General features: G+C 40.9%; 1 protein-coding gene across 1 annotated transcript in view; it reads left to right on the forward strand.

The window, feature by feature from the left end:
* Positions 1-987: 987 nt before the first annotated feature.
* The window catches only part of erf (Ets2 repressor factor), a 39839-nt gene continuing 21900 nt past the window's right edge, over positions 988-18926 (forward strand). The window contains exon 1 of the mRNA XM_023394830.2: positions 988-1715. Coding sequence (XP_023250598.1) covers positions 1694-1715 — 22 coding nt within the window. The 5' untranslated portion in view covers positions 988-1693. The remainder of the gene's footprint in view (positions 1716-18926) is intronic.

An 18926-nucleotide genomic window follows, 5' to 3' on the forward strand; every position in this document is an offset into this window, starting at 1 on the left:
CGGCGGTAACGGGTCTCCACAGCAACGCCGTGACGCGCCAAACGGGAGCGAGCGGGGCGACAAACTGGAGGCAGCGGTGGCAGCTCCGGGCAGCAGCAAGCGACGAGTCCTCGTCGAAGATCGTCTACTTAGAAGATGAGCCACTCGAATAAAAATAAAACAAAATAAAATAAAATGTAGACTTGATGAAATGTCTCATTTAAGAAACCAAACAATTATCTTAATTTATTAAAAAATAATCTGCAGATTTATCGATAATGAATAATAATTGGTTGCATGTTTAGCTTGTAATTGCCACTATGAGGCTAATTTAAGAAAAGTAGCCTCATAGTGGCATTGTTTTTTTCATGTGGTAGCTTGAATGCTTTGTTACTGGAAATGTCACCCAGTGTGGCATGGCTTGTAAATTAATAATAATCTAAGTATATATATATATATATACTACCAGGAAAATAAGCTGAAGGCCTACAAACAAAACAAAAATCACTGATTTTAAATTGATTCTGATATGGGTATACTTCACTCCAATGTTTCTGAATAGATTTTACAGGGAAAAAAACTAACCCTAACAGTGGGGGCCACTGACCTAAAATGAGCTGCTTGCACCCCTAAAAAACACTGTTTCCCGAACTTTCAACATGGACCCAAATTTGCTATATATGTTAGGAATTTGTAACAGGTAATTACTAAGATCTCACCACCAGATTTCGACTCAGGGATCCTGTTCAAGATAAGGCATCAGGAGAGGCATAGGCATTGCAGCTTTAATGTTTTTAACCTCATTTTATTTTGTTGATTTTTTTTTTTTTTTTAACAGTGCACCTTTGTACACTCCCTGATTTAGTTTTAGTGTCCACAAGTCCTAAAATGCCCTTCCAGCTCACTGCTGGAGTGGAATGAAAAGTAATCTCCCGAAAACATAGACGATCTTTGGCAACAAGTGGGCGTTCAGTTCCTCCCTCCCTCCCTCCCTCCCTCCCTCCCTCCGTAGGTCAGCGTGGGCGGCCCCGTGTGGCAGGAGGAGAGCGAAACACGACACCCCGACAGAGGAAGGGGGGGTTGAGAGAACACGAAGTGAGTGAGTGGAAAAAGAAAAAGTCTGAGCCGGAGAAAGAAGAGGGGCAGAGAAAGAAGAGAGTTGGCTTTGGTACTTTTGTTCCTTTCAGAAGCGCCGCTGTTTGACTGTCGGTGAGGATGATGATGATGATGGTAGTGTGGAGGAGGAATCGACCATGCGACATCGTTGCAACAAACGGGATGAAAATTTAGACTCGTCGCATTCCGTTGCTCCAGCACCGACCAACGGCGGCACGACTCCTCCAAACTTCGACCTGCGCCATTCAGACCAGGGCGACTGGATTTCTCCCCCCTGAGACTCGGGGCAACTTTTCGCATCAGAAGCCCCCGTGCTGAAAAACAAATACTCTGCCACAAAAGTTTTTTGAGTAAACGTCGATGAGTCGAGATAAAAAGCAGAACCTCATGCGAAGTTAGCGGAGATTTTTTTTACTCAACTTCAGAGCCGAGCTTGTAATCGGGGCAGGTTCTTTCTAACGAGCCTCTTGTGAGAACAACACCGGAGGAAGGAGTGGGGTGTCACTGCTAACTTGGCTAAAGGCTAGCTAACTAACGTCTAAAGTTACCACCCGACAGGGAAAGTGACTGAAGCAGCACACCGACGACGGCAACCAAGATGAAAACCCCGGCAGACACGGGTGAGTTGACGGGCACACACATTAAATATACTTTTCTTTTTTCATGTTCCTCAAAAAGAAAACAACAGCGCCTGTAGCTTTGGCGGCTAGCTGGTTAGCACGCTAACAAACTCCAGGGAAAGTGTGACAAAATTATGGCGCTAGAGTGGATCCATCCGAGTCGCTTGTTGTTGTTTCAACAAACGCAGAGGGTCCGTACTGCTCAGCACCACTTTGTTTTCAACTGCAATAAATCAAGGGAAGTTGAACTACTGTTTTATAAACTTAATTCCATTTACATTTAACTTTAAACGTAAATCGCTCAGCTTCTGTGCTGAGCGATTTATAGTCAACGAGGGCAACTGTAGAGTTAGCTTTAATTTCCCGGATCAGTGGTAAGGAGTCAGGGTCAGGGCCAGAGTGCACTGACCCTGAGTGCAGTAGCTTTGTGTTTGAGATTTAATTAATGCCTCATTATAAAACGACCTCAGTTTAGTGGGGAAAAAGAGGAAGAAGTGAATGAAACTATACGATCTTTGATAGCAATGCACCCGCACTAGTCCTGTGGCCCCTAATCAGAAGAAGAAAAACGAGGTGTGTGAGTTAGAAGAGATAACTATAAGGAATTTACATTATCTTGCAGGAAATGCACAGAAGAATGGTTCTCTAAGAGAAAATGTGTGAAACTAGTAAAGTTGATAAGAGAAGAGAAGATTACAAGTCTGTGAAGGATGTAGCACAGAGCAGATACAGTTGGATATATAGCTTATCTAGCTGCTGACATATTATGACAGAAAAAGCAACAGGATTTGGTGTCTTTTTTTTTTTTGCATTTTGATTATTCTTAGTGGGAGGTCTCAGCCAACACACTTTTCCATTTATCACAACAAAACAGTCTGCAGTGAATGGTGGAAAGTGACTGCATGATTGGATCCTGAACTTGACTGCTATGCATTTGATCAGTTTGGTGATATAGTGGTGGGTGGCTGAGGTAGTTAAACTTTCCTGGATAACAGGCTCATTTCATTGTTGGTGTGAGAAACATGTTATGCCCCTTTTATTCATACATTTGCATTTGTGAGTAAATGTGTTTGATTCTTGGAATGTTTTACCAAAGCTAATCTACTCTATGAATTTAAATAGATTTCAGCTCAGAAATCTCAGATTCTGCTTTTTAGAATTCCACACATTTTTCAGAAACTTTTAAATTATTATGATTTTCCTTCCATAGGTTATTATTTCTACTCCATTGTGCATTTAGGTGCTTTGAAACTCAGTTAAGTCAGGAGTGTTGTGTGGTAATCTTGGGCAGGCAAAGATCCAGTTCCCATAATGGATGTTTAAGAGGGGAATGCCACACCACAACACAACGTCATAATTAGAAATATGACTTCTAGATTTCTCTGCTGCCTCAAATAACCTTTCATATCCCCCAAAAATTGTGAGAAAACTTAAAATACAAGCCACTTTTTACACAGTGGGATTTTTTTGTCAAAGGCTCTGTCGCCACATTGATGTGCAAATACAGCATCTAATACTTTGTGGAAATAAAATGCTGAAAAAAAGTTTTTGCTGGTGTATTATTTTTATTTTCAATGTGCTTATGTGTAGCATAGGCCCAAAGTACTTGAGAGCTGAGCAGTACTGAGCTATGACCCATGAAGCATCCTTTTTTGATCTTGACCAGAGAGCTTATCATGCAGAAAATACTTTGCAGGCAATTATATATACTTGATTTACAGACTGAAAATAGTTTTATCTGTCATACACGGTTAAAAAAATTCTTGAGAAAATCAGATTAGCCAGGTTTTGCTGCTCTTCTTTTTTGTTTTAAAAGTAGACCACCTTGTTTTACCATATGCCACACAGCTTATATATAAATAATCTTCTGCTGTTAGGTCTACATTCATCTTAAAGGAGTTCACGTTGTTTGTTGGTAGGTCTAAAATGAAAGCTAACTTGGTTAGTTCCCATTTTTCAGCATTTATTGTGTGATTCATACCAACTTCCCATAGCTTCTAGGGATTAAAATTAGACTTTTTTTTCACTGGTGAGTCATAACTCTAAATGAGGCTGTGTAGCTTGCAAAGTGACATCAGTATGATGTAGTTTTCTGTCAGGAGAGCCGTGTTGATATTAAAGGATCTCATTGAGTAACCCATGAACTGTATCCACATTACTTTATGCACACAGCTACACAGGCCCTTTGTGTGTATTTCCTGTAGTGTTAGAGCCTGGTGACTACTTAAAATATATATACTATATATATAGGTCAACCTCCACTCTCTTCCTATCAGGAAGTCAGCAGTCTGGCCCCACCAGCTTCAATTTTCCACTTGTGTTACTCCTTGTATCAACAATGCACCACATGTAAAACGTCACAGCTGTAGACGGCCGGGGCCAGCGAACTAGCACGCTTTGTTGCACTCTGTATGTAAGCGTGTGTGTGTTATGTGTTGTGTGTGTGTGGAATGAAAGGAGCCATACATTAACAATTAGCTGGTGTTAAGTCTGGCGAGGGCTGAGCTGCTGTTTACGACTGAATGTATTTATGCGTTTGTGAGCACAAATGTGTGTGTTTGTGCACAAATGCAGGTGTATGTGTGTGCACCCATATGTCTGCCACAGTGCTGCTCTACCTGACATTGATGTGGTCACAATAAAGTGAGTGTTTGGCTTTTACCAGCGAGACCAAATTGCCCTCTAGGAAGACCCATTTGGTTGCAGGCAGTTGACTCAGCCTATTGTAATTACAGGAAGAGCAACTAGACGTCTTTATGTAGATTCAAATAGCTCTAATAACACTGGTTTGACCAACGCTAATGAACCAAGGGCTCGGGTTGTTAAAAAAATGACGCTGTTAGTTTCCTTTGGGAAGGACTTTGTTGTGTTACTGTCTCACCACTATACTGAATTATGCTGTTGGCACCAGCAGCAGAGACGGCACAATTACACAACAAGTCGAGGCCAAGTTGTTTGTCTCAGGGAAAGTTTGAGAAGAGGTGCTGGTGACTGACGATGTGGTTTTCGCAGTCGCCGTGTTTTAGGACACCCTGTGTCTGTGTGATTTATTGGAGATGTTGTAGTGTCATGTGCTTCTAGTTGGCTGCAATTTATGTCGTGTGTATGTCACTAAACATTAAAGAAAATAATTTGCTATATTAAGTTACTTGTGCTTTGTGGAGTTTTTTTTGTGACAAAGCTTTTGTTTTTTTAAAAGCAAGTGTATATCTTTATCTTTTTTAAAAGAGACGACTACAATCAGGTCTTGGGTCTTATTTTTGGCAGGACCAGTCAGGCTCAGTCGGGTCAGGCTGTAAACATGAGGGTAATTGCTGGGTTCAGGTCTCAGTTTCACCTTTCTAACACATACTAAATCATGACAGAATCCATTTGGGAGGAAAATGCCATAACCAAAAAAAAATCCCTTAATTCCAGTGTTCCTCACAGGATGTACCCTTTCCCTGGTTTCCCTCCCATTATGTGGTTACTATGACTGATCAGGTCAACGCAAAGGTTGACCTGATCACATTCCTGATTACTACTGAGCAAAGTCCGGGCAAGCAGACCCTGGAAAAACTGCAGCAGAGTGACGTCAGCATTTCTCTGGTGTGTTGTCAAGTGGCGGCCCAGGTCAGTGTTGCTATGATCATCTCTTGATGTTACGGCGAGCCTCTTTTCCTGGAAGTGTGTATGTACGGTGGCTTTGGTGACCCATGCGAAGCTAAGAGAATAGACAACAGGTTATGCGAGCTGGGACATGCAGGCCAAACAAACACCAGGGCCTCACGCACAGGAAAGCCTCACAATCAGCCGGTGAGATGAACGTTGATAGACATCTATGCCTGCACATTTATTCACTTTTTTTTTTAAATTTAGAGGATCCATTTTTAAAGGTGTAATTATATCAAATAAAAAGTTACAGTTCCACATTTAAAGTAGTGCTTTTCATCATTGTGTGATTGTAGATCTCTCTGAGGTGATGCTCTGGATATCTAATTTTGGAATTAAACTGTCACACGCTGATAATGTGTGAGATGAAATGTTTTATTTAGAGGCACTGGAAATCTTTTGAGCTTCACACCTTCCACATTTTTATCTTACAGTTTATTTTTATCCGTTAGGGTGTTTTTAGTCAGGATTTCCTGTCTATTCTGGTGAATATATGATACACAAAATTCTTTAGACACCAGTGTTTCAGAAGTAGTTACATTACATCTCAGGGAAAAGATGGAGCAACCTTAATCAATTTGTTATTGTACATGACCAGTTTACTCCTCCTCTTACTAAACAGACATTTTATTTCTGTAGGCACCCATTGGGATTTGGTGATTTGAAGTGCCTTACCTCAGGGTGGTTGTTCTGTATCAGGCCAGATATTAAAAGTAGTAATGTTGCAATACAGTAGTTATTTTTGATCAATTGTGGTAATTGTCTTTTTTGCACATACTTTATATCTACATGCCTCATCCGTTCCTACTGCAATTAGTGATCTCCTACAGTCCCCAGGATGACTTTTAACAGCCTCCATACACCGTGCTTAAACTTGTAAAATTCAGCTGTGGGCTGTACATGCAGGTGGAAAAGCAATAACAACAAGAGCGCTTTTTTTCCGGTGGAGAATAAATGAGCGTTGCACCTGTTGCTCTAATTGGAATACATCCTGGGGCTGTACTGTATGTATCTTTTGAGGCTACTGACGGAGAAACAAATGTTCTCTCTGCCTCTTCAGTGATGAATTTCTGTTTGCAAGGTTGTTGAACATCTGTATAAAGCAAAGAAACTTGTGCTCTGGGATATTAGAGGTTGACACTAAAGCGTCGTTTACGGTGATATTTTTGATAGTTGAAATAGATTTTATTGTGGTACCACGTGTCTACATTTGGACAGTTATTCAGAGTAATAATAAAGAATATACTATCAAAAAGAAATGGCTGTTTTTCTGGCAGTTTTAAGCCACTTTTCTCATGTGAAATGTAACTTCTTCCTTTTTCCAAGTGTGGGAAATCTGGTGTGAGAACACTGTGAAGCCTAGGTGCTCCTGAGCAATATCTCGCCATGTAATTTTGCTTTGATGAATTAACTTTCCGAGCTCTCAAAATACAGACCCGCCTTAGACAAAGTGCAGCTTGCTTCTTTATCTATGCACTGTCATTTGTTAAGTACGGACAGTCCCGTTTTTTTTTTTACTCCAAAGAATGTGCTCATGAGTTTAATGTTCTTTGTCAGCCGGCCTGTTTGCTTAGTAGTATCTGTAAGTATTTATGACTGAGTGGATCTGCGTTGGCTCTGTGGCAGTTGACCTCCAGCAGGGCAGATGAAAGGACAGAGTAGGTCAAGTGAAACCAGCAACTCACTTCACCGAGCAGATAAGGAAGGCTTCTGCAGCAGGACACATCTCGCTAAAACACCTGACAGGATACTGTTCAGTAACACACTTATAAATCCCTTTTGCATAAAGTTACAGGTTATACAAAATCCAGATAGATTTTCTATTGTAAATATACAAAAAGTAAGCATTCTCAGTGGAGCTTCACAAGCCCTTGTTCATCAGAAAATCTAGACGGACAGTCTTTTCACATCAGTTGCCCTTGATTTGCGTTTGTAAGTTTTTGAATCCAACCAAGGCTGAGAGTACAGAAGGTGTAGAGGTAGGTCTGTGCTTTGTCTCTGGCTGTTTTGACTGGAGTCATTCTAACTGAAAGCAGTGTGGAGAGTTGTGTTGTGTGTTATGGCTAACATCTGTGGTTCGTGGAGAATGACACGGAGAGAGGTGGGGGTGGGGGAGCCCAGGTTGGTTTGGCGTCCTTTATGGCCAGAAAGATTGAGGTAGGGCTCTACCAACATGTGGGTCTGACTTCTACAGACTGTATAAAAAAAAGAATAAGGGTACAGACTAGGTGTGGTCCTGTATAATACTGCCCACACTGCCACTGCCAGGGCTAAAGTAGTTACAACCAAGCTGCTGTCAGACAGAAATATCTACCAAAGCCCATATGTTTTACGGAGTCTGTTTTAGCTAAGCGGAGTGGTTAGCCTGCCAGGTTATATCCTGCAGTAGGTGGCAACAACTAGGTTATAATGTCTTTTTTTTTTCTTTTTTTTTTTTATGAAATGGGAACTTTGACACACACTGAAGTCAACTGTGACATTCATTGGCAGAGCACGAGTGGAAAGTCTTTAGCTAGAAAAAAAAACCCGGCTAATTCAGAAACCATTTGTAAAACGATGCAAAATAAATTGGGTGCGTTTTGTCAAAAAGGGGCCACCTCAAGAGTCACTGAGGGAAAACCCCCCTCATGCCAACAGGTTACAGAGAGGAAAAAGAGTTTGGTTTTGTGGTTGTTTGGACAGGGTTGATCCAACCCAGACTTTTCCTGCCCGTACACTTGTTGGCCTTACACCTGCACTTTTACCCCCTCACTTGCTTGACTGAAAATATGAGATGTCCAGCTTTGTGAAATAATTCATAATCACATAAACACGAACTATAATACTCTTCAAAATATAAATTTCTACAAACAGCACTCGGTTGGATATGCTGCCAGCTAAACTTCCATAAAAAAGTCAAGGAGGGGATAGTCAAGCTAGGAGCACAATTGAAACCAAACAGTTTGAATATATAGCTTGTAAACCCAAATAGACATTCAGGACAAGCGTGTTGGTGTGTGTCTGTTCTGTGTGGTGTTTCAGTAGTAAGGACTCAGGGGCTGTAACATTGTGAATTTTATTTGACGGTGCCACACCGAGGCTACGTCCACACTAATGATGGGTACTCGAGTACTTGTTGACGTCATTATTCGAGTAGCGTTTCCCTACTCGCGCACCTGCACACATGTTGTTTTTGGCTCAGTTAGTTCGACTCAGGTAGCGTTATGTCCACCATGGCAGCTGTGACTAGGAAAAGTGATGTCTGGAAATACAACCTCTGACATCCAAACAGTAGGCTTGGTCGGGGAGGTCCGTGTCTGTTGCCACTTTTTCGCCTCCTGTCCCAGGGCTCCTGAATTTTTGAGCACTGATTACAGAATTTTTCGGGTTGTGTTGTAGCCTGGATTGGCGAAGATGGAGCCCTTTGGAAATGATGACATAGACACCCAGGGTCTCTCCCTGACTGAGTCTTATCAGCCTCAACTACTGATAATGAAATACAAGTGTTACTGACCTTGTTATTTTTGCTAGCAGCCGTTGTTCAGTTCAATTCCGTATTTTAATGCTACAACTGTCTTTGCTGTTGCACATGCCCAGTGTATGTGAATGCTCATGTATGTATAGCCTCGACGGAGATTGTTTTGTTTGAAAATGCCGTTTTAAAATGAAAACGTAGTAGTGTGGAAGTAGCCTCAGAGGTTTGTGACAGTAGCAGTAACCATACACATTTTACTATAGCATATCCTTTGTCCCCACTATACAACATTTGTGGTCTCTTGCTGGTACCCCAAGTATATTTAAATTCACATGCTTTCTGCAGTTGCCCCTTTTCCTAAATATGTCAACAAAATGACTAAGAGTTATTTAGAGTTTTTAAAGGATTTCATCCAAAATGATGCATGTGCACAACAAAAAGGCTCAAGTATCATTGTTGCAGCAGTCTGTAGGCCCAGGGGAAAGATCAATGGTTGCAGTGCTGTTCTTGTGTCCAAAGAAATTAAATCCAAAACCAAGACACATCTGGTCTCTTGTTACAAGTGTCTGTCTGACAGGCATATTTTTTAAATATGAAAGCGACAGTTTCCTCCAGCTGAGTTTTATTCATTTCTACACACAACAGAAAGAGATGGAACTCCTTTAATCTTCAGGAGTTACCCTGAACGCACACTTTCTAGCCATGAGGAGAGGCAGCAGCACCTTACCTGTGTGTTGGCATAGCAGGTATATTGTGGAAAGACTGTTGAGCTGTTAACATCATTAACTATGGATGTCTTCAGACACAGGCATCTGATTTTTATTTTGCCAGCTCTGCAGCCATTTTTGAGCTACCCACCAAACTATATAATAATATAAATAATAATAAATATATATAATTATGTGAAATTTCCTCTTACATTTTTCCCTGCTGTGGTGACATAGTATAGCTTAATGTTGTTAAAGCAGCATGGAAGTCTTTGGCCTTTCAGTAGCATGTTAAATCCTTGATTCAATTCATGCAGTGTCACAATGAGATGCTGCATGCTCACTTTGAGTTTCTTGCAAGCACCGCTCTACTTTAAATGACTTTGAATGAAAATAATATAAAAGTAAACGATGTGTTGTTTTCATTGAATAAAGTCCAAGAGAGCTGGGGAAGGTTTTCTGTCTTGTCTGGGAGTTAATAAAACCTGTCGGGGTCTGCAAGGGAAAAGATGGAGTAAGAGAAAGATGAATTCAGCAGAGCACGGTCTTTCTTGGCCGTTGTGTTTGCTTCAGTCATCGGTCTATTGGGAACTCTGTGTTTTTTTTCTCTCTCCCTCTATCTCTCTCATGGCCATCGCTACTTGTCCTAGGACTTTCTGTGTGTGGTGTGTTGACTGATGTGACTCTGTGTGTGTCAGCGTTTGAAACCTAAAATATAGGAAGTTTGTGTTAAATGCTAATTGTATAAACTTTTTTTAGTTTTCACACAATTGCATCCAGGCAGCATAACACCAACCTTCACCCTCCCACACACCCACATTCAGATAAGAGTACAGTGAAACTTTACTCCCCGTAACAAATAGGGACACTTTCACAATTTCTCCATCTCAAGCTCACACACACAGTGTACACCTGACAGCCTACAGTACTTATCTCACCTCTAGGCAGATCAAAAAAGGGGCAGGTCAATGAGGAGGAGAAGCTGTAACACAAACAGCCTAAAGATTTTTTTACCGGATACCTACTCAGTTTCAACCAGCTATTGTTGAGCAATTGCATGTAACTGTGTGTTTAGTGACCATTAACAAAGTTGTACAAAATCTTTTGAGGGGTTTAGCTGGTCAAAAGCTAAATACAACATTTTTCTCTTGAATGCACCATTTTAACTGGCCATGCCTCACAAATGAAATTTTATTTGTGCCCAGTTGTATTTGTACATTGTAAAGATGAAACAATTAACCATTTAAAAAAATGTGTCACACTTGTCACAAATTTCTGACATTTTGGCAGACCAAATAATTAATCCATTACTCAAGAAAATAATTACACATCATTCAGTTATCGGTAATAATCATTGGTTGCAGTCCTACTACACTGTTATCTAACATCACCCCTGTTTAATATTAATCTAAAAACATGCAAACAGAAGGGAGCACTGATGTACATCTGCTTTGTTGCTCTACATAATTATGATAAACTGTCATGTGATTGAAAACCAATCTTGGCCTTTGTTCAAATCATTTCACACTTCTGGCATTGAGACTCACCTAAAACTGTAGAAACTATAAAAGCCAATGCAGAGTTTGGCCTTGTCTTGTTAGCTGCTTCAAAGGTAGGCCATAAATTATATTAATGATAAGAACGGCACCATTTAGTCAGGTCAGGACATAAAGTTCAGCTCGCTATTTCTCCCCGTCTGTCCTTCACGACCTGCAGCACTCACACTCTGCTAACATGCTAACATCAACTTAAAACTCTTGCCAATATAAAAGGCTTGTGTATACTTGCTTAGATGACTTGATGAATGAGCTAATTGAAGCAAATGATCTAATTGAGAAAGAATGCTAAATCGTTAACCATTAAACATCAGTATGATTTAACCTGATGAATTTATTAAGTTCAAAGATCTGTCCCTGTTCATTTGTGAACTCATAAGAAGTAGATTTGTCACCCATTTGTTGTCCCTGTTGGCTGTTTGAAAGGCCCCAGGCCGATGGCAGTGATGAATGAGTCGTGTCTCTGTTTTATTGAAACGTGAAAGTCAGTTAGTCCCTCAGACACTCAGTCATCTCGCCTACTCCCAACATGCGTACTATATTAGGGGGCCCGGACCCCCCACATGCTATGAAAATGGGTGATGTCTGTCTTGCATTAAAACACACACACACAGACACACTCTTTTAATTTTCTCACTGCAGCTAGTGAACATGGCTTGCTCATTTGGGCTGCCATCTCCCTGTGGTGACGCCGTCGTGCCTCTGTCTTTAATGTTTTTACACAGAGAGCGAGCCACTCAGTCTAGAGACTGCAAGATCCAGCTTTAATGCAATAGACGGCAGAATTAAGACTGCGGTGGCTCTGCCAATGAGGAAAGGCTGACTAACGCGCCCAGACATCACACATGTAGAAAGTCCCTCGCTGGCTGTTTTACATTTTAAGAATTTCACGGACACACTCATGCTGAGCGAATTACTGTCACTGTGATTGCACTCTGAGCTACAAGCAGTAAATCAACAATATTATGAGCCAATACTGAAGAGTGGCAGCTTAGAATCAGAGTTCTGGCTGTAATAAAAAGAAGTATATGTTGAGAAAAAAATTTAGAAAAGGTTTCTTTTTATTCAGTGACAACTTCATACAAGGTGTCCTTGATGGTCCAGTTTGATTCTTTACATCTAATCAACAATAATTCCCCCAGAGTGAACAGGTCGTCATTCAGGCTTGAGTTAAGTATCAGACATGATTAATAATATTTCCACTTCAATTATCTTGACTATTGAAGAGCACATAGCCCACCAATGAACAGTTTTTCCTGACATTGCTGCAACTAATGATTATTTTCATTATCAATTAATCTGGTTATTTTCTTATTGATAAATCGACTGTTTTGTCTATAACATTTCAAAAAAGGTGAAAAATTCCAGTTAAAATTAGTCTGACTTGTTTTATCCAACCAACAGTCCAAAGACTGTTTATTTTTATGTCTGACAAAGAAAAGCATAAGATTCTAGACCCAGGAAATGTTGAATTCAACAATCATTCAATTATCAAAATAGCAGATTAATTATCAGGCATACTGGGTAAAGTGACTAATTCGCATTTAATGCAATTTATGTTGTCAATATTTAAAATTCAATGTTTCCACTATGAGTTGCCGTCATTCAGTCACAACAGGCTGCTAACTGGGGTTTTATTGCCACAGCAAACCAATTTTTCCATGGTAGATCAGGCAGATTTTATAACTGGCACAAAAGAATGAATGCACTGATATTACATTGGTCCTCGTATTGGCAGATATCCTGACTTCAGCTATCAGAATCAGTATCGGGAGGGAAAAGGTTTGATTGGTGCAGCCCATGTTTGTACCTTACCTTACTTTGTTACCTCATATTGTTACTTAGCTACTGCTAATTCTGTCTAATCTGTGTACAAGACACCTATTGTAAGTCTGTCTTAAAAAGGTTTTCCTCTTCTGCTTTTTAGTAGAGTTTATTTTCCTCATCCACATCAAGCCTTTAAGGACAGAGGGTGTCATATGATGTGTAGAATGTGATTTTGGCTTTAAGATTGATTTAACTTCTCATAGCCAAGAGTTTAGTGAAACTTTATCCAGTAGAAAAAGCACTGTAGAAGACACTTTTAGATGCTTGGAATCCAGGTGTTAATCAGCGCACAAATATGCACATTCCTGACTGATATTTGTTCTGACACCCACTCGTCATAAAAACTTCTGTATGGTTCCTCTGCTCCTTAAGTTTTATGACTTCAAGAATATTTATCTGTCACATCCCTGAACTGAAGCTTTTTGTAATGTCAAGCTGATTGTCCTTCCTACTAGTTGTAATCAACAGTGGAGCCTCTTTGTCTCTGTGGAAAGATGCTGAAAATGAAAGCAGCATTATGGGAAAGGAGGAGATGAAATTTGATTGGCGTGGAGTACAAGAATGAGTCACTCATCCAGCTCCTTGGATATGGAGCTACAGGCCTATTCTGGGTTGTGGTGACACGTGTATGTATTGGGTTGTGTGTGTGTACGTGTGTGTGTGTACACTTGTGTGTGTACGTGTGTACACATGCACACCAGTGTTCACATGGCTCAGTCCAACAGCTGAAGTCACCAAATTTTCATCATTGTGTGCGTATGTGTTTATACATGTCTGTCTATGGTTGTGCGGGCAAATGTTGGTTGTTTGGACATTTTAACTTTCCTTTGAGGGTTAAGACTTGGTTTTGGGATTAAGGTTAGAATTAGGCTGAGGTTAGGGGCAATGCATTATGTCAGTATAGAAAGACGTGTGTGTGTGTGTGTGTGTGTGTGTGTGTGTGTGTGTGTGTGTGTGTGTGTGTGTGTGTGTGTGTGTTGGAGGAAAATGAAAGTAGTCTGGCGACCAAACCACAACACAGAAACCAGATTTAAATGCAGATATTTATCTTCTCTCTCTCTTGCTCTGAAGTCGGCTCCTGTACATCACCACCGCTCTGCTCCATTGTGGCGTCTGTCAGTTTACGACAGTTTCAGGATTCACTTTTTTGTTCATGGTTACATTCCCTCTTACCCATATACACTGGTCTTTCCCTCCTTCCAGAAACAAGCCCTTCCACATCTGGCTTGATTGTACTTCAGGCTACGTCCACACTACTACATTTTCATTTTAAAACTCATCTCTTTTGTTACGTTTGCGCCTCTCGTCCACACAACTCTGGAGTTTTCAAGACCCAAACAAGAGGGTTTTGTAAATGCTGCTGGACCCGTTTTAGTTTGAAAACTCTGGGGTTGTGTTGTAGTCTGGACAGGCTAAAACTGGGACCTGCCGCTCCCTGATTGGGTCTCATCAGCCTCGACTACCAGTGGTGAATACAACACGATAATGAATTACAAGTGTTACTGACCCTCTTGTTTTTGATAGCAGCTGTTGTTCAGTTCAGTTCTGTATTTTTATGCTACAACTGTCTTTGCTGTTCCTCGTTATTAGTATTTTTAGTATTTTTTTGCAATCAAGCAGAGTAGACAATCTGCTTCCTATTTACATCATGAATGCCCAGTGTACTTGAGTGATCATGTATGTATGTGTTTTCAGATGTGATAGTATGGATGGAGATTGTCTCTGATACGGAGCTAAAACGGTCACCGGAGATTGTTTTGGTTTGAAAATGCTGACAAATGTTTTAAAATGAAAACGTAGTAGTGTGGCTGTAGCCTCGGGAAAAATAATGCTTCATCTTGCAGTGATTTAACCAAATCCTTCCGGTTGAAGGGTGGTCTCCTTGTTCGTCCTGCCAGCCGGCTGCTCAGTTTGATGTTATTAAACAGTGAAGGGACTGCCCGAGTGTGGAGATGGCTGGTTTGTTGAGCTTAACTTTGGTTGACTTCACTCTGCAGGGTGTCAGCCTGCCTTATTTCCTGCAGACAATGTATCATAAACATGCACAATTCGTGTGTATTTCTGTGCACACATGTATGTGCACAACAGTGTGTGTTGCTGTGCAACAGATAAACCAAGTCTGTTCTGCCTCACTGCATCTCTGCATGGAGACAGTAGTTGTATATCTCTCTCCCCTGTCTTTATATATGTCTGTCCGTCTCTTATTCCGTCTCTCACTCACTATTATTCACAACCAAACCCAACTGTAGGAAGTAAGCTTGAGATCTCAGTGAGGCAGGCAGGTAGCTAGGAGCACATTAGAGCTGAATGTTTTAAAGGTTTGTTATTTGCTGAGAGGAAAGCATGCTCAGACGAGTTTTAAAGCATGTGTATACGCATGTAAGTGTTCATCCTCTCTGGGACTTTAGGCCTGACACGGCTCTGTCTCCAACCTTGGCTCAGGCGCTGCAGATTAGGAGAGAGAAGTTTGTGCTCTAAGGTGATATGACTGCTTATGATTTTGTTTTTCATTAACACAACAGTGATAATCTTTCTTGTGAAGATTATCCACTGCTTCACTGTTGATTACAACTTCTTCCCTGCACTTAGTATATTCAGCGTTTTTTTTTCTCCTTCCCATTGGTGCTTAAATTATACGTCTAGACTAGATTGAAAGGTGCATCTATTAAATGATACGAGCAAATGACCACAGTGACATGATTATTTAACATATTTAAAACTTCTGTGTGACCCATATCTGATTATAATAACTGATTCTTGAAATCACACACACACACACACACACACACACACACACACACACACACACAGATACTCACACCAAACCGGCTGGCTTAATCACAGCCTTGGCTGCCTCTAAGGTGCTGTGGAGTTCTCCAGGACGCGACAGGTTTCTGTCTGGCGGGGTTTAGGCGGCCGCTGTGCCACAGATTAGAGTGTCTTAGCTGTCTCACTTGTAGCAGAGATGGTTTATAGACTTACAGGCTTCAGTTTTCAGTCCATGGCTTTAATGCTGTGGCAAACAGTCAAACTCTTTACTTTCTGCTGTGTCTTTCTGCGTGCTTGAATACACAGCATTGCAGCTCTCTGTGTTCTAAACGTTTCATTCCAAATGGTGAAACTTTGCTTAGTTTAGTGTAAGGGAAGCTTCGTTCACAGCATGAGCTATAGTATTATAAAGATGGATTTCTCAGCACTGAGATAGAAAGCAGCATCAGCTGATTTAAGCCATGCAATGCTACTTCATTGATAGTTATGTAAGGCTCCAGCAGTGTTCCCATATCTGCCAACAAAGCATAACTCAACAACAACAAATTAAATTAATTAATAACAGCCAATAATTATCAGATATTTTGAGATTCAGACTTTAAACTAAGTATAAGACTCAAAGTCTTTCTTTAGCCTTTATCTACTGTTGGTATTCAGGTGACTTTTCTTTTGTCCCTTCTGTATCCTTATACAATTCTCAGTTCCTGTGTTGAAAATACTCATTCACACCCTTACCTCTCATTTCCTGTATTCTCTGTAATTATTTCTCTTTCCATCAAGTAGGGCTGCACAATACTGGAAAAAACCTGACATTACTATTTTTGTTTTTCTGGGATATCTGGGATATTGTGATATCAAGAAATACAGGAATTTATACCAGTTAACGTGAATAGGTTACATCATCTTCTCTGTAGCTGAAATAATTACACACAAGTGAAGTAGATTTTCTTTTTGCAAACAAATCTTCCCTTTCTGTTTTTATCCTGTCCCTCAGGGTATTTTCAGGTTGTGGTTGATGACTAGTGGGGACAGAGCCTGTTATGGTCATCTGATAAATTGATCAGAAATTATTGTGATTGGTTGTTCACTTGGCATGCAGAGTCTGCATGTCACTAGCAACCAATTCTGTGTATCCAAGAATCCTTAAATCAGACTATATCACGAATGTTTTTAATTTTGTGTTGTATGTACATTCAGGTCCATCCTTTGGCATTATTATGCAAACACACATTTCAGCATACAGATACACATCTACACACATCTTCTCCAGTTTAAAAATATTCTTTGGTTTTTTTTTCTCTCTTTTTGGTTTTTTTTAGCAATGCACTTGTTCTGTCTTTGTCTGTTTATATCTCTTCCCTCTTCCCTGACACTGACCCTGTCTCCAGTCCTTCCTCTCCTGGTCTGTCATGTCAGTCTGTTCACCCGTCTGTCTCTCTATAAGCCTTATGTAATGGAGGCATCATGTGAGAACCGAGGTGAAGGTTTATGCGGTGCACCTGTGGATGGCCATCCTCCTCTCCCTTTGATCTCTGCTGGATTTGTGTTTCTTTCTCTCCTTCTGCCTTCTCTTCCATTTTTCTTCTTCCTCCTCCACTCTACCTTTCCACCTGATTTCCTCCTCATCCCGTCTGTCTCTCTGACTCCTCCCTGGCTTTAAGCCACTGGCTCCTTGAATCTCAACTCCATCCTTTAAGGGTAATTATGAGATCACCTCAATGAGGAGCAGAGGGTTTTTAAACAGTAGTTTGAGGCTCAGGACTCCTCAATAAAGCAGGGTTAGATTGCCTGTTGTGATCCCAGCATTGTAGGCGGGTACTTTTATAAAGCAAGGCAAAAATGGAAACCCACAGTTCATTGTTCATCATCTTAAACTTGGTTGATTTAAAAATGACCTTACATTTTAAGTAGATTGCAGGAATTCATGACAAAATCATGAGTAAGAATTTTAATTTTAAGTTTTGCACTTTAAATGTTCAAACGAGGCGGGAAGCTTCTCAGTTTTTTTCTTTTTCTTTTTTTATTTGTGTGTTTTTCTCTAGAATTTTACTTTATGCACATGTCAGGTCTGTTTACGCCCAACAGCGATTCCCCATTTCCTAATCTGTGCCCATTTATTTCCTGCCTTTTTGTGTTGTCCTGATCCCATTCATGATAAAACCCCATCCAGATCTCAGAAGCCATCAAGCCCCCGGTCTTTTAGCCTGGCCTCTTACCTCTACGCGTCGCTCTCCGTGCCCCTGAATCATTACCCTGCAGACAGACACAGACCGACCTTTCCAGCGGCTAAATATAGACCCACCAAAGAATAGGAGGAAGGGAGGGAAAAATAAACGGGGGAATAGATGGAACAGCATGTTAAAGAAACTTGCTGGGGGAGAGCAAGAGAGGAGGGGGTGGTTTGTGTTTAGTCTCAGCGGCTGCAGGCTTTCTGGACAATACCCCAATGATGGCTATCGGTTATTATGAGCACTATTCCAACTGTGGTGACGTCAGAGTCCCTAAGTAAAGCAGAGCTGTGCGTTAAAACCCCCTCACCCACTGATTGCTGCTGCGCAGATCCTGTGTTTCTCTTGGAAAGGAGAATGCAGGTGGCTTGGGACCGCAGGCTAATAGTAAATGAGTTTTCTACCTTGTACATGGCTATATATAGAATCCAGTGAGGCCTGAAATTGTGCGTTTCACCTCCGCCTAACAATCAGAAATTCTTCCTGTCTGGAGTAGAGCTTGCCAGATAGTACGAAGGCCTTTGGGTTCGTTCGTGTACTTAAGTTTTCACTAACTTGAAGCTCTGCATTCAGACCTTGTGTGCTGTCAGTACCATAGACTGATTTGACGAAGCTGTAGAACGTTGGTCAAAAAGGACCCCAAAAACTGCTTAGGAAAACAGCTTATTTACAACCCAGTAACGCTTTCTATACAGTTCAAGTGTAGGGATTCGCCCTAATGGTTGACCAAATGTTAGTTGACTAAGTTTTGATTGGTTGGTTGGCTGCAGGAAAAAAGCAAACTCCACAGGAAGTAGTGACTCAGTCACTCTGTCAGTCACAGACTGCCATTGTTTACACAGCTGGTCCCTGCAGTTATTAGATAATAATGTAACCGGGCATCTCAGGTTCACTTCACTGGGCATATTGAGTAAAAAGGGGGTCTAAGAGGTATACAATGAACAGCAGCCACGACTAGTGAAGTTCCTATAGCTTGCACGCATGTGTTAGTAAAAATGAAAGTTGTTTTCCAAAAAAAG

Source organism: Seriola lalandi, unplaced genomic scaffold, assembly GCF_002814215.2.
Source record: "Seriola lalandi dorsalis isolate HSWRI2012SDOR001 ecotype SW California unplaced genomic scaffold, Sedor1 jcf7180002054954, whole genome shotgun sequence".
Classification (NCBI taxonomy): domain Eukaryota; kingdom Metazoa; phylum Chordata; class Actinopteri; order Carangiformes; family Carangidae; genus Seriola; species Seriola lalandi.